General features: G+C 45.2%; 1 protein-coding gene across 1 annotated transcript in view; it reads right to left on the bottom strand.

Moving 5' to 3' along the window:
* Window positions 1-17,242, bottom strand: part of LOC143282778 (uncharacterized) — a 175,959-nt gene that overhangs the window by 147,646 nt on the left and 11,071 nt on the right. The window contains exons 2-3 of the mRNA XM_076588543.1: window positions 3,458-3,748; window positions 2,473-2,633 (exon numbers count right to left, since the gene is read on the bottom strand). Coding sequence (XP_076444658.1) covers window positions 2,473-2,579 — 107 coding nt within the window. The 5' untranslated portion in view covers window positions 2,580-2,633; window positions 3,458-3,748. The remainder of the gene's footprint in view (window positions 1-2,472; window positions 2,634-3,457; window positions 3,749-17,242) is intronic.

Here is a 17,242-nt window from a genome sequence, read left to right as displayed (position 1 = left end):
ACTGTAAAAGTCAACAACAGCTTTTACTAATATTACGAAGATACAAATGTAGAAAATATCACATATACCGTTTCATACATACATCCACACACTGCAGGTAATAACTAGTATTCTTAATGTAAAAACAGAAAGAATTTAGAAACATTATTTGAATATAATTATAAACATAGCCTGCTATACTGCACAATGATTATAATAGACAGATAAGATAAGAATAAAGATAAATTGCGGAAAACCGCAACCAGATAACCAGCACACACCCACACACACCCACCCAACACACGCGGATTACTTGATTAAACAAGAGTAATAAACATATGTTCTCAAATAAAAGCATTTCACATATTCACTTTTAAAAACATTGCAATTAATTATTACATCGTAATTATTATCAGAAATATATTTAGAATATGGACGTTAGCATTAGATGCAACGTGATTCAGCCACGTACTCTCTTGTTCGGGCAAACGATTAACACTGACTGGTCCACTCAATGTTGTTTCAATGTAAACACGCATGCAATTAGCCAAGCATCATCATGTGAGACTAAGGTCAGTAGTGACTGCCCTGGCCTCGTGATTGATTGATCGAGAGTATCTGGATAATGTTACGACAGGAAAGCATGTGATCATGCTATGTAGTTGAAAATGAACTCGTCGAAACAATTTTGACCTTGGTGTAACATTGGAACTAACTGTGACTGAGCATAACAAAATATGTCGAAATCCTGACCGTTGGCATCTCTTAACACATGCACTTCCTTACTTTTTCATCAAATTGATTAAGATCATAACTTTTTTTTTTAATGGCTTTACTTGGCTGACAACACATGCATTTCCTTACTTTCTGATCAAATTGATTAAGATCATAACTGTTGTTTTTTTGGGGTTTTTTTCAAATTGCTTCACTTGGCTGATGACACATGCACTTCTGAACTGATCAAATTAATTAAGATCATGGCCAATTTTTTTTCTTTCTTTTTTTTATGACTTTATTTCTTACTTGGCTCACAACAAACGCGCTCATTTACTTGTAGTCAAATGAACATCATGAAAGGTTATTTCTACTGAATAAAAAAAATCATTATGTCATTCACCCTTTAAAAAATGTCTATAGGCTGAAATTTTGTATTTCTTTTAAATGCATTATTGCAATTTTTGTGTGTGTTTTTTGTTCGAACAAACCTGAATGAATAAAAAGAAAGAAAGAAAGAAAGCATATAGATATCTGATGAGATTATGATCAAACACAGATACCTAGATACAAAGAGAGAAAGACAGAAAGACAAAAAGAAAGAAAGACAGAGAAAAAGAAAGAAAGAGAGAGAGAAAGAAAGAAAGCAAACAAAATCAAACCACTGGACCACTGTCAGGTTTTGCTCCATGAGGCAGAAACCACAGTCATTAACACTTTGAGCCCTACGTCACACCACTGCTCTGATGCAATTAATTTGATTCCAAACATTTTTATCATTTATGCACCAGCACTGCTGAAACCTTTCTTTTTCCATCCATGCATTCGACCATGCAGAAACAATCAAGGAAAGGGGCACAACTATTAGTGGACTCTAAATTTCTGAGACAGCATGTGTGCATGTATGCCAGCAAGAGTGGGGGTTAGCGCGTCTGCACGTGTGTGCATATACGCACATGTATGTGTGTGCCATGTCCGTGGCGGCGCTCGTGTTACACATGTGTTACAAGAACTCTGCTAACACAAAACAGTGTGCATTCGAACTTCCTCCCCTTCCAGATAATTTCTTTCATTGTCACCATTTCCGACAGACCATTTAACCTCATAAACAAATAAAGTTGGGCGTTGGCCAAGTGGTAACATGTCCACCTAGGAAGCGAGAGAATCTGAACACAAGGGATCAAATCCAGCATTCGCCAGTATTTTTTCTACACAAGACAAGATGACATGACGTGTTATTTCAGAAAAAACCCATTAATTCAGTAACCTCTTTAAAATATTTGTATGCAGATAAGTACAGTGATGGTATAAGAAGAATAAAATAATAAATTTTATATTAATGGAAAAAAAAGAGAAGGCAGCCGCACGCAAACAGCCAGCCCAAATAATGCGGTTGTCCTGGTAACGTCTCAGAGGTGACGGTGTGAAATAAATAAATGAATTTTTTTTTTTTTCAGTTAACTCATTCTACTCCAGGTAGTCCCCTGTGGACCTGGTAGGAGTATTCTCATACCAGTACACACTATTCTGATTTCATTTATTCTTGCTTGGTACAGCTGGATTCCAGAAGCATGAAAATGAAGCTTTGTTTGATTGATTCAATAAACAATTCTCCATTCATTTTCGCCATTTTAGTGAACAACCCTACTTTTCACTGCAGTGGTCTACATGTAGGCAGTGCTGGTCCTGGGGAGCTGTAGCAGACATGTAGCCATGGGGTAAAATGAGTTAATAGAAAACAAAAAAGAGAAGGCAGCCGCATTCAGCCAGCCAGCCAACCTGATGCGGTTGTCCTGGCGACGTCTCAGCTCCTCGTCACGACGGAGCACGGCCATGATGATGTTCCTTTCCTCTGGGGTCAGGCTGTGCAGGTCCAACAGGTCCATGGTGACAGGTCCTCTGTCTGGATCCACTGCTCTTCTTCACTGCCACGCCTACCTCTGTTCATCAGAACATATCAATGCATACATTTACATATGTAAAAATTGTCCAACAGGTCCATGCTGACAGGTCCTCTGTCTGATCTTTTCTTCACTGCCATGTCTACCTCTGTTCATCAAATCACATCAATGCATACATTAACATATGTAAAATGGTCCAATATGTCCATGCTGACAGGTCCTCTGTCTGAACTTTTCTTCACTGCCGCACCTACCTCTGTTCATCAAATCACATCAATGCATACATTTACATATGGAAAAATGGTCCAACAGGTCCATGCTGACAGGTCCTCTGTCTGATCTTTTCTTCACTGCCACACCTACCTCTGTTCATCAGAACACATCAATGCATACATTTACATATGTAAAAAGGTCCAACAGGTCCATGCTGACAGGTCCTCTGCCTGATCTTTTCTTCACTGCCATGTTTACCTCTGTTCATCAAATCTCATCAATACACACATTTACATTGTAAAAAGGTCCAACAGGTCCATGGTGACTAGCCCGCTCGGATCCACTTCTTGCAAAGGGCAACTCTCACTTATGAAGGAAACAAACAAATACATGAATATGTAAATGAATAAATAAATAAACAAAATAAATAAATAAACAACAATTTCTTTACTGGCAGGCCAGCAATAGTTGACAAACTACCAAAACGTTCATGGGAATAAATATGAGTGAAAAAAATAATAAAATAAATAAAATAGTCCATGCTACAAGAAGTTTGGTCAGCTGTACAGCTCAACAACAACAACAACAGCAACAACAAAACAGATACCAAACAAGAGAAGAATCACAGGTAATTGTCATACAATTCTCACCCTGGCAGTCAGTAGTTGGTGGTTGGGTGGGTGGAGATGGGGGATGGGGGGTGGGGGGGAAGAGAGGTGAGCAGGAGAATGGGGTGGGTGGTGGGCAGGGCAGGGCAGAGCAGGGCAGGGCAGAGTCAGCCAGCTGGTTGTCTGTCGCCCCAGTGCAGTCAGTCAGTGATTCACACTACAGCCTGTCTGTTTCATCAGCACACTGTGTCGCTCAGCTCATCCTGTTCTCTGTGTGTGTGTGTGTCTGTGTCGGTGTGGGATGGTTGGTCTGCTGTCCCCACTGTGCATCCCCTGAAACATCAAAAGATTTGTTGTTGTTATTTGTTACTTGCTGCTGTTGTTGTTGATTACTGCTGTTGTTGTTGTACCTTTTAGTTTGTTGTTTTTCTTTTGTTTTGGGTTTGTTTGTTTTTTCGGGGGAGGGTTGGGGGTGCTGGGGGACGGGGGGAGGAGGTGTGGGTTGGTCTCCTGTCACACTGCTCATCACCTGAAACATCACATTGTTGGTGTTGTTTGTTGTTTGTTTTTCCGGGGGGGTTCAAGGGGATGGGTGGTGAGGCGATGTGGGTTGGTCTGTCACACTGTTCATCAACTGGAACATCACAGATTCGTTGTTGTTTGTTGCTGCTGTTTGTTATTTGTTTCTCTGTTGTTTTTAAGGGGTGGGGGGTGGGGGTGAGGCGGTATGGGTTTGCCTGTCACAATCGTCACCTGAAACATCACAGCTTTGTTGTTGTTTGTTGCTGTTGTTTGTTATTTGTTTCTCTGTTGTTTTTAAGGGGTGGGGGTGAGGCGGTATGGGTTTGCCTGTCACAATCGTCACCTGAAACATCACAGCTTTGTTGTTGTTTGTTGCTGTTGTTTGTTATTTGTTTCTCTGTTGTTTTTAAGGGGTGGGGGGTGGGGGTGAGGCGGTATGGGTTTGCCTGTCACAATCGTCACCCGAAACATCACAGCTTTGTTGTTGTTTGTTGCTGTTGTTTGTTATTTGTTTCTCTGTTGTTTTTAAGGGGTGGGGGTGGGGGTGGGGGTGAGGCGGTATGGGTTTGCCTGTCACAATCGTCACCCTAAACATCACAGCTTTGTTGTTGTTTGTTGCTGTTGTTTGTTATTTGTTTCTCTGTTGTTTTTAAGGGGTGGGGGTGGGGGTGAGGCGGTATGGGTTTGCCTGTCACAATCGTCACCTGAAACATCACAGCTTTGTTGCTGTTGTTGTTTATTGCTGCTGTTGCTATTTATTGTTTATTGTTTTTTGTTTTTGTTGTTTTTCTGAGGGGTGAGGTGATGTAGGTTGGTCTCCTGTCACATTGTTCATCACCTGTAACATCACAGATGGTACAGCTGATACATAGAGCACTGCATGGGGTTTTAATGTCAGCACCTTTTCGTTGTTGTTTGTTGTTTGCTAATAGTTTACTGTTTGATTTTTGTTTTTGTTCTTGTTTTTTTTTTTGTTGTTGTTGTTGTTGCTGTTGTTGTTGAAAGAGGGGGTTAGGGGTGTCATGTGGTGTAGTGAGTGTGTGTGTGTGTGTGTGTGTGTGTGTGTGTGTGTGTGTGCACGTGCATGTGTGCGCGTGTGTGTGTGCGTGTGTATGTGTATGTGTATGTGTGCATGCAGATCACTCTTTCTCTTGTTCAGCTGGGCACACACACACACACACACACACACACACACACACACACACACACATTCATGCACTCACACATCCCAGAACACTACCTATTTTCTGGTGTAGTTCTATGTGTTCAAATCTACACATAGATTAAATGCTCAGCTTAAGATAAACAAGCAGATTCTATGCTGTTGATTTCTGCATACACACACATAAGTATATATATATATATGTGTGTGTGTGTGTGTGTGTGTGTGTGTGTGTGTGTGTGTTGTTTGCGCTGAAGCAGAAATCCGAAAAGGAGACAGATACACACACGCAGCTGCTGTACCCTCCACACCATAAAAATGGGCAAAAGGATTCAACATCGCTCAGCTTTTGTCTGTAGTAGTGTCTGTCAGCATTCATTTTGATGTCTGTGTACATGCATGACTGTACCTGTGTGTTCCTGTATCTTTATTCAATTACTTACCAAACTGGTGACAAACAGAACATTTCTTATCTTCATTCATAACTAAATTTTGTCGTTTGAATTATTTCAGTTTTTAAATCAACAGTGTTTCATAAGGCAAAATTCTCCAGTGAAATAACATGGGGAAACAATTTAGTTTGGTTTTAATTCAGATACTCCTTCATGTGAATTATAATTGCTAAGATCCACTTCATGCGTTCCACTCACAATTGTGAACCGACTTCAAAGTCAGAGATGTTATCTCATTCTGGCCTGCAGGCATTGAATACTGACATCTTGCACGACTGTTTCTTACAGTCTTTTCAATTTACACACACACACACACACACACACGTGTGTGTGTGAGAGAGAGAGAGAGAGTATGGTCACATGCATACACCACACAAACAGAACTGGAGCGACACAAACAGGCAAAGACTGAGACAGAAACAGAAAGACAGACCGATAGAACAGTCACAGATAGAGATCAGAAAGAGAGGGAGAGACACAGAGACAGAGACAGACAAAGAGAGAGAGACGGGCAGAGACAGACAGACAGAAAGAGACAGACAGACAGAGACAGAAAGACAAAGACAGAGAGACAGAGACATGGACGGAGACAAAGAGGGAGAGGTAGAGAGATAGAGACAGATACTAGATACAGAGACAGACACAAAGACACAGACATAGAAACAGAGAGAGAATGAGAGACACAGAGACAAGCACTCAGACAGACAGACAGACTCAGACTGATAGACAGAAACAAAGAAACAGACAGAGGCATAGGGAGAGATGAGGAGAAAGGATAGCAATAGCAATATGATATGCTGCTATGTCAACAACGGGCACCTACAGACTCAAAGCTATAACTGAAGTAGAAAGAAAGAAAGAAAGAAAGAAAACTACCAAAAAAGGAGAAATACAACTGCACCACAAGGATGAAATATAGACAATCCATCCAAATATGGTTAACACTAATACCCAGAAAAAATCAACAATCTCAAATACACACTTAGGAAAAATGCAAATATAAATCACCCCCACCCCCACATCCCCTCTAATCCCACCCCCCACACTCACCCCACCCCACACCCCTCAAAAAAAAAAAAAAATCTTTATACACATATATGAACAACACAATATCAATACTTCTAGTTTCTCAATTCAACTGCAAATATAAGGGCCTAGAAAACAAAAGAAACAGACTGACAAACTAATCACATGCTGTATAACGAAAACACTTGCACAACCCAACCAAATATTAAGTAAGAAATAAAACCTTTTTTAAAAATCATACTAAGCTGCTTTTCCACCCAAAATATTAAAAAGTTTTATTTCTTACTTAATATTTGGTTGCCGTGACTTTCAAACAGAAGAAAAGCAACAACTATGTGCGTTGCACTTTCTATTATGTTTGAACAAAACAATCACATTACCTTGTGCACATTTGCTTTGATTAATTTTAAATACATCACTTGAGTCATTCCACTCAAAACGACAACACTCCAGCCGTTTCTACAACGATCAACACGAAAGTCCACCTATGCCTCAATCTAAAATATGACCCACTTGTCAGACCAGATCGATAAAGTAAACAATAACATACAGACATCTGCGAAAAGCTTCTTTCTCATCCTCAATCTGACCTGGGTTAAAAACAAAAAACAAAATAAATAAAAAGAACCCTCACACACACACACACACACACACACACAAAATCACCACCACCACCACTCAACTCCCCCCCCCCCCCCCCCTCCCCCCAAGAAAAAAAAGTATAGTAAAATGAAAAACACCACAGTAAAACGAAGGGCATTAATCAGATCTCTGCCCCACCAAGTTCACACAGTACACACTATCATTTCAGCCGGTGAGACTAGACCGCACTAGCTGTGTTTGTTGCCGCTTACATGTAAAACAAATAAATCCTCACTGTTCAGGATCGCCAAGTGTTCACGTTAATTATATAATGACTTGTGCCTGCCCCTGGATGTGAGAACAGCACTGGTGAGAGGGAGGAGACAGCAAGCAAAAACACGGTGAGAAGCTGCTGTTTGTGTTAACAGTGTGACTGATCGAGTGGATGCCGCGTACAACGGGTAAGGGAGGTAGAAGGGTAAAATAAAATAAAATAAAATAATAAAAACTGCGGTGGAAGGAAAGCAAAATCGAAAGGCCGGTGGAAAGGGGGGTGGAAGGTGGAGGGGAGCAGTGAGGGAGATCGAGGGTGTGGGCGTGAGCATAAAGAAAAAAAATGAAAAATAAGAACATATAAAAAATCCGTGGGTTTCAAACTAAATTGACAGCTGTTGCTTTTTCAGTGTTATTATACCTGCCTCCCACCCCTGCCACTGTTTCCCACGTCCCTAATTAGGACCTTTCCCCCTGCTTTTGCCATGCACGGGGTCAGCTCAATGATCCCCCAGGTCTGTGTTCCCCCAAATTTTCTTTCAGCCAGGTCAAAGTTCCCCCCGGTCTATGTTCCCCATGTCTAAATTTCCCTATGTCTATGTTCCTCCAGGTCTATATACAACCCCCAGGTCTACGACCACTGCTGACCACGACCCAAAAGTGCTCAGACTGCGTTATTTTGCTACAGCTGCCCATTATTATGTCTTAGCAGATGCTTGACCACTACATTCCACTGTTGTACTCTATCAGAATTCAACTTGCATCACTTTATGACGATTCTGCATTATTGGGACGTCTTTGGCCATTAGCTGACCACTATTGACAACTGTTGGCCATTCCTGAGCATTTCTTGCCACTGCTGACCATTGCTAACCACTACTGACCGCTACGCGAAAATCTTCAGATTGCGTTGTTTCAGAACGTTTGCGCGTTACTGTGATGTCCTGACCATCACAGACCACCACTGATCACTGACTACTGCCGACCACTGACCCCCGCTGACTACTGACTACCACTGACCACTGAAGACCACTGACTGTTGCTGACCACTGACCACTACTGACCAGTACCCAAACGTTTATACTTGATTAAACATTCAACAGGCCTGGGGGAATATAGACCTTGTGGGAACACAGACCTGGGAGGAACACAGACCTGGGGAACACAGACTTGAGGGGAACTTAGACCTGGGGGAAACATAGACCTGGGGGAACACAGACCTGATGGGAACATAGACCTGAGGGAACACAGACCTGGGGGGAACATAGACCTGGGGAACACAGACCTGATGGGAACATAGACCTGGGGGAACACAGACCTGGGGGGAACATAGACCTGGGGGAACACAGACCTGGGGGGAACACAGACCTGGGGAACACAGACCTGATGGGAACATAGACCTGAGGGTAACACAGACCTGGGGGGGACACAGACCTGTGGGACACAGACCTGGAGGGAACAAAGACCTGGTGGGAACATAGACCTGGGGGAACACAGACCTGGGGGGAACTGGGGGAACACAGACCTGGTGGGGCACAGACCTGGGGGGAACATAGACCTGGGGGAACACAGGCTTGAGGGGAACTTAGACCTGGGGAAACACTGACCTGGGGGAACACAGACCTGGGGGGAACATAGACCTGGGGGAACACAGACTTGAGGGGAACTTAGACCTGGGGTAAAACAGACCCGGGGAAACATAAACACCCTCGCCCATGCACGCTGCCGTAACTGGTGCGGTTGAATGGTGTACGTGCTTTGGCCACCACACGATGCACGGTTCAGAGGATCACCATACTACGAATTTCCACGGGCAGTTTCATGCATGACTTCAATGTATTTTACACACAGCTATAAATGCTAATACTGTCATGTTCATTTGTTTCCCAAATCAACAATATATCAACACAAGGCCCAAAGAGAGGTAGGGAGGGAGACACAGAGAGAGAGAGCGTGCGTGCGTGCGTGAGCTTCTCCGTGTGTGTGTGTGTGTGTGTGTGTGTCTGTGTCTGTGTGTCTGTGTGTTGGGGAAGGTGAGGATGACACGAACTACTCCCAGTTTGTGGCTACGTCAGACGATTAATTGTCCGCACCTGTAAAAATAAAAAAAAATAAAATAAAATAAAATAAAACATGTTCTTTGGAATGCGGTGTTTGCTTACGTGGCGGGCCTGTTTTCCGGACTTGCATTGAATTTGTGTCAACAGCAAAGGTGGGTTGTTTGTTTTTGTTTTGTTTTGTTTTGGTTGGGGGGGGGGACGGGGGGGGTTGTGTTGTTGTTTTTTCTGACTATAAAGCTACACATTTCACACTGTTCCGAGGACTTAATTTGTGTTATTGAAACGGTTTCAGAGACAGCGGAATAAATATCTCCACACGTGCGTGAGTGAGTACGTGGGACGTGTGTTGTTGTTGTTTTTTTCCTGGTGTGTACATCGCTTCTGCTGTCACAGATTATGAACAGTTGTAGTAGGCCTCCTTCGGTCACGGCTGACCATGGATAGAGTATCCGACCTAATGATTACTTAATTCTGCTCCCACAACCAGTCATATATGGACCCTCCTCTCTTGCTAAAAAAACAAACAAACAAACAAACAAAAACTCACTAACGTTATATATCGACCCTCTCCTCTTGCTAAAAACACTAACGTTATACATCGACCCTCTCCTCTTGCTAAAAACACTAACGTTATACATCGACCCTCTCCTCTTGCTAAAAACACAAATGTTATTTTTCGACCCTCTCCTGTTGTTAAAACCACTAACGTTATGTATCGACCTTCTCCTCTTGCTAAAAACACTAACGTTATATGTCGACCCACTCCTCTTGCTAAAAGCACTAAAGTCATGCATCGACCCTCTCCTCTTGCTAAAAACGTTGACATTACACATCGACCCTTTCCCGCTCTTGCCAAAGACAGTATGGTTATATAACGACTCTCTCCTGAAAACCATTCAGGTTACATATATCGACCCCCTACCCCAAAACATCGAAGTCATATACAGACCCTTTCCCCCCAAACACCACGATTATAATATCGATATTGATCATCTCCTGCCTAAAACAGTAGGGTAATATATCGACCTTCTCCCCCAAAACATTGTCATATATCGCCCCTATCCCCCAATACATTGTCATATATCGCCCCTATCCCCCAATACATTGTCATATATCGCCCGCTCCCTCAAACCATTGTCATATATCGCCCCTCTCCCCCAAAACATTGTTATAAATCGCCCCTCTCCCTCAAAACAGTGTTATATATCGCCCTCTCCCCCAAAACATTGTCATATATCGCCCCTCTCCCCCAAGACATTGTTATATATCGACCCTTTCCCTCAGAAGTGTTATATATCGCCCCTATCCCCCAATACATTGTCATATATCGCCCCTCTCCCCCAATACATTGTCATATATCGCCCCTCTCCCTCAAAACATTGTCATATATCGCCCCTCTCCCCCAAAACATTGTCATATATCGCCCCTCTCCCCCAATACATTGTCATATATCGCCCCTCTCCCCCAAGACATTGTTACATATCTACCCTCCCCCCAAGTCATTGTCATATATCGCCCATCTCCCCCAATACACTGTCATATATCGCCCCTCTCCCCAAAGACATTGTTATATATCGACCATCTCCCACAAGACACTGATGTTATATATCGACCCTCTCCTGCCAAAAAATGTTAGGTTATACATATCGACCCTCTCCCCCAAAACAGTCATATATATCGACCTTCTCCTACCTAAAAATGAAGTTTATATATATCAACCCTCTCTCCCAAAACATTAAGGTCCCTTTCCCCAAAAAATACTAAGATTATATATCGACCATCTCCTTCCAGTAAGGTTATCGATCTCTCCCCCAAAACATGAAGTTTATATAAATTATATCGACCCTCTGCTCCAAAACATTAAGGTCATATATCGACCCTCTCCCCCAAAACATCAATTATAAATATATCGACACTTTCCTCCAAAACACTTAAGTTACATATCAACCCTTTCCTTTTTGCCAAAAAAACATTATGGTTATATGTCAACCCTTTCCTTTTCGCCAGAAACATTGTGATTATATGTCAACCCTTTGCTTTTGCCAAACACGTTTTGATTTGCTGTCTTCTTAAAAACTGTTCCACGTGCGACATATTACTCAGCTCACATTTTAAGTCATTTTAAACGCTATTTCTGCGATAGAAACGCATGAATGAATGAATGAGTGAATGGATGAATAAATAGATGAATAAATAAATAAATAGATAAACTTTTTTTTTTAAGTCCCTAGAGGACTCAAACCACCACGCTGCCTGGAATCCATACACACATATCCACAGACCTCCCAGAATGGACGTCAGTTAGCGCACCCGTCATGTTCTTTGAAGCTCTTCGACGTGACAGACTGTGTGGGTGACATCACTGGCTTTTTAGGGCGAAAACAAGTCAAATGGCACAACGTCAACTAGCACAGGGCAAAACAAATGGGGTGGGGGATCTGTCAAAGAGAATTTTACGCCTGGGCTGAAGGAACTGCGTGCTGGTGGCTGCCGTTTTCACCGAACATGAGAATAAATGGGGGGGTCCTTGTTATGTCGTGTAGTTCAACCAAGCGCTGTTTTTGTTGTTTTGTTTTTTCCCACGCTGGTCTTCTACCTGTCGTAACTCACTGCTTGGCTTAGTTCGTCAGTCTTTCGCTACACTGTAGCAACAGCAACAGCAGCAGCAACAACAAAAACAACATAGTAGTAGGTATAATGGTAATAATCATCATGATGATGATACGAATACTGATAATAATGACAATACTACTACCAATACTACTACTACTACTAATGATAACAACAACAACAACAATAATAATAATATAATAATAATTAATAATTGCATTGTATCAGGTATACTTTTTTAATCACAACAGATTTCACTGTGTCATATTCCGGCTGCTCTATCCAGGGACAGCGCTTTGCCACAGTGCAGCGCCACCCTTTTTAATTAAAAAAAACTTCTTTTTTTTCATGTCTGCAAGTATATTAGTTTCACTATCAATACGAGTTTGCCATGGACAACCCTTTCGTTGCCGTAGGTTCTTCTGCGTGCGCTATGCGCATGCTGAACACATGATCTCGGTTTATCGTCTCATCCGAATGACTCGATGAATAATAATAATAATAATATTAATAATAATAATTGATAACCTTCATCATGACCAGAAGAACAAGAAAAAAAAAAACATCACAGGCTGTCGTAATGTTTCTTTGTAATATTTATTTCATTGTTTACGTACTGATTTATTTGCTTATTGCTTGTGTGTGTGTGTGTGTGTGTGTGTGTGTGTGTGTGTGTGTGTGTGTGTGTGTGTGTGCGCGCGCGCGCGCGCGCGCGTGCCAGAGAGAAAGAGAGAGAGAGAGCAATATTGTTCCGTTTATTCACCTTAACGGAAAAGGACTCTCGAAAACGCTGAAGACCCAGTGTTTCTGTTTGATTGGCCTGAAACAAAGCTGTCTTCTTACATTCTGGACAACATACACACACACACACACACGCGCGCATGAAAAGAGAGAAGATGACTTTATGTTCGTCACGAAAAAGCCATGAAACTGTGAAATAATGGCCGTGCCCATCGTGCAGCTGAGTGCGTTTTATTTGGTGCATGCCCTAAACAGAACAATCATACTGTTCACCGTTCGAAACGCTTACAAAACTCGTTATATGGGGGGAGATGGAGAAATGAAGAAAGAGAGAGAGGGGGAAGGAGAGAAAGAGGGGTGGGAAGGAAGAGGGAGAGGGTGAAGGAGAGAGAGGGGAGGGGGAGAGGTAGGGGGAGGAAGGGAGAGAGGGAGGGAGAGGGACGTTACGGAGAGAGAGGGGGGTTGAGAGGGAGGGAGAGGGAGAGAGCGGGGGAGGGAGAGAGCGGGGGAGGGAGAGAGCGGGGGAGGAAGAGAGGGGGAAATAGAGGGAGAAAGAGAGGGGGCAGAAAGGGAAATAGCGAGAGCGGACAGGCAGACAAGCATACACACAAAAGCAGAGAAACAGGAAAACACTACGTGTGACAGAAGGAGAGGTGTTGGGAGAGATTCTTTGTTGTATTTTTCATTTAAACTGATAACAACAACAACAACAACAACAACAACAATAATAATAATAATAATTGAGGGGCTGGAAAGGAAGAATTTAGGGTTGCATGTGCATGTGCGTCCTTTTATGTCTCTGTATGCTTCCGTGTGTGTGTGCGCGCGCGCAGTGTGTGTAGTCTGTGCACCCGCGCGCGCGCCCGTGATTGCGTGCGTGCGTGCGTGTCTGTGTGTGTGTGTGTGTGTGTGTGTTCAACTGACGTGTTGGCGTGTGTTACGAGCAAGCGCAGTGATCCAACCACGCTCGCGTTCTGAATACTGAAACAGGCACAAGTTGCGCACGGTGGGCTGAAAAAAAAACACTCACCCTCGTCAACCAAACCAGGAAAGACACTTATACACGACATACGAATCCTGTACCACTCCACACTCACTCACTGTCATCACCAGCATCATCAACAGCAGCAGCAGTGGCGGCAGCAGGCCTTAACTGACATTAAAACTGATTCTGATTCTACCCCTCCTCCCAATCAGTTACAGGATGCCAGGCTGCGGGGTGGGGGAGCATGAGGGGGCTGGGAGGGAGGGGGTGATTAATCACTACAGAGATGTCTGGCCGTGCATAAATAACGGGTAGGCTTCAGAGGCAGCCACCAGCATCATCACCAGCAGCAGCAGCAGCAGCAGTAGCAACAGCAGCAGCAGCAGTAGCGGCAGCAGCAGGCCTCAGTGAGGGAACAGTTTGTACACTGACGACAGCTTGTGACAGCTGGTCGCCCCCCCCCCCCCCCTTCTATGTTCACTTCCACACAGGTGCATAATTATACCTACGATCTCTCTCTCTCTCTCTCTCTCTCTCTCTCTCTCTCTCTCTACCTTCGTTTGCTTTTCATATATTGACGTTGTTCTTCATGATGGATGTGAACAAGGAAGTTCCCCCACCCCCTCCCTTACCCCTAAAAGACCTAAACAATAAACCATTCAGACCTCTCTCTCTCTCTCTTTCTCCACGGACTGGTGAACGCACAGTGCCGTGTAAATCCCCCCCCCCCCCCCTCTTCACCATGATCCCCCAAACACCGTGATTCACTCATCAGGTTTACAACATCATACAGGTGCATATACCGATTTTTTTCCTCTCTCTCCACGGACTGAGTGAACGCACAGTGCGGTGAAGCTAACCCCAACCCCACCCCCGGTCATTTTGCCCTGTACCATTTGGCTCTGTAGGGGTTGAGGGAGAGAGAGAGGGAGGAGGGGGCGGGGGGCATTTCGCCCTGTACTATTCGGCACGGTGTGCGTGTGTAGGGGGGTGGGGGTGTCATTTTGCCCAGTACCACTTGACTCAGTGGGTGTGTGTGTGGGGGGGGTGGGGGGGGGGTTGTCATTTCGCCCTGTACCACCTGGCTCAGTAAGTGTGAGTGGGTTTGGGGTCATTTCGCCCTTTTCAGCTTGGCTCAGTGTGTGCGTGGTGGACGGGGGGAGGGGGGTGTTGTCATTTCGCCCTGTACCACTTGGCTCAGTAAGTGTGAGTGGGTTTGGGGTCATTTCGCCCTTTTTAGCTTGGCTCAGTGTGTGCGTGGGGGACGGGGTCATTTCGCCCTATACCACTTGGCTCAGAAAGTGTGAGTGGGTTTGGGGTCATTTCGCCCTTTTTAGCTTGGCTCAGTGTGTGCGTGGGGGACGGGGGTGAGGGGTGTCATTTCGCCCTATACCACTTGGCTCAGTGGGGGGTGGAGATGAGGGTCATTTCGCCCTGTACCTTGGAAGACCCTGCAAGCGCTTCAAGAACACTTTGAAGACAAACCTCAAAGCCTGTGACGTAGACATCACTTCCTGGAAAACTGATGCCCTTGACCGCTCTCACTGGCAGATGCTATGCTCTAGTGGCATAAAGACGTTTGAAAACAAGAGAACGCTGGCCACTAGGGTGAGTGAAGGAAGCAGGGCTTAACTTCTGTAGACGTTTTCCCTTGCAACACCCGTGGAAAGTGCTGTGCATCCAGAATCGGCCTCTTCTCCCATATGAGGACACACATCGACAGATAAGCCTGCCTGCCTACTCATCCGTCGGCCCGACGGGAGACTCCATCATCATCACTTGGCTTAGTGGGGGGTGGACATTGGGGAGGGGGGGAGTCATTCCGCCCTGTACCACTTGGCTCAGTGGGGAGTGGGGGGTCATTTCGCCCTGTACCACTTGGCTCAGTGGGGAGGGAGGGAGTCATTTCGCCCTGTACCACTTGGATCAGTGGGGAGGGGGGGAGTCATTTCGCCCTGTACCACTTGATCAGTGGGGAGGGGGGGGGGTCATTTCGCCCTGTACCACTTGGCTCAGTGGGGAGGGGGGGAGTCATTTCGCCCTGTACCACTTGATCAGTGGGGAGGGGGGGGGGTCATTTCGCCCTGTACCACTTGATCAGTGGGGAGGGGGGGGGTCATTTCGCCCTGTACCACTTGGCTCAGTGGGAGGGGGGGTCATTTCGCCCTGTACCACTTGGCTCAGTGGGAGGGGGGGTCATTTCGCCCTGTACCACTTGGCTCAGTGGGAGGGGGGGGGGTCATTTCGCCCTGTACCACTTGGCTCAGTGGGAGGGGGGGGGGTCATTTCGCCCTGTACCACTTGGCTCAGTGGGAGGGGGGGTCATTTCGCCCTGTACCACTTGGCTCAGTGGGAGGGGGGGTCATTTCGCCCTGTACCACTTGATCAGTGGGAGGTGGGGGGGGGATCATTTCGCCCTGTACCACTTGGCTCAGTGGGAGGGGGGGGGGGGGGGTCATTTCGCCCTGTACCACTTGCCTCAGTGGGAGGGGGGGGTGGATCATTTCGCCCTGTACCACTTGGCTCAGTGGGGCGGGTAGAGATGAGGGGGGGCGGGGGGGGGCTCATTTCACCCTGTACCACTTGGCTCAGTGTGTACACTCCCACACACGCGCGCGTACACACACACACACACACACACACACACACACACACACACGCACGCGCGCGCGCGTACGCAATCGTATGCACTCAAACATCCCACACATACACACACACGCAGACGCGCGCGCACACACACACACACGTACACACACCTACGCAATCGCATGCACTCACTCACTCACACACACACACACACACACACACGTGCTCGCCCACACGCACTGCCGCGCAAAGACAGAGAGATAGGGGGATAAGGGCGTGATGGGTTGAGAAAGTCGGCCAACAATCAATTACTTTTTTTTTCTTTTTCTTTTTTTTTCCTAATCTCCACAATCCCACCCTACTACTGACACACAAACACCCACTCAAGTCCCGTCTTTTCGCCTGTTCATTTCTGCCCCTGACTCTTAAAATCCATTTACTGACAGACAGACAGACAAACAGATACACAGGCGGATAGACAGAGAGACAGACAGACAGACAGGCGGACAGAAGGACAGTTTTAAAAAAAAATCAAAAGAAGAAAGAAGCCGATCCCAAATGCTTCAACATGAAATGCATCGATTCTATTCACACACACACACACACAGAGAGAGAGAGAGAGAGAGAGGGGAGAGAGAGAGAGAGGGAGAGAGAGAGGGGGGAGAGAGGGAGAGGAAGAGAGAAAGGGGGAGAGAGAGGGAGAAGGGCGGAGAGAGAGAGAGAGAGATGCACACATATCCATCACAAAACGTGCAGGATTGTCATAAATCACAGCATGGGCGAAGCCTGTTGGTTTCCAATGGAACAGCTGCATGCCAACGGGCCAGT

Source organism: Babylonia areolata, chromosome 6, assembly GCF_041734735.1.
Source record: "Babylonia areolata isolate BAREFJ2019XMU chromosome 6, ASM4173473v1, whole genome shotgun sequence".
NCBI classification, from domain to species: domain Eukaryota; kingdom Metazoa; phylum Mollusca; class Gastropoda; order Neogastropoda; family Buccinidae; genus Babylonia; species Babylonia areolata.
The sequence above is the reverse complement of the archived record's forward strand: the minus strand, read 5'-3'. Positions and strand labels throughout refer to the sequence as shown.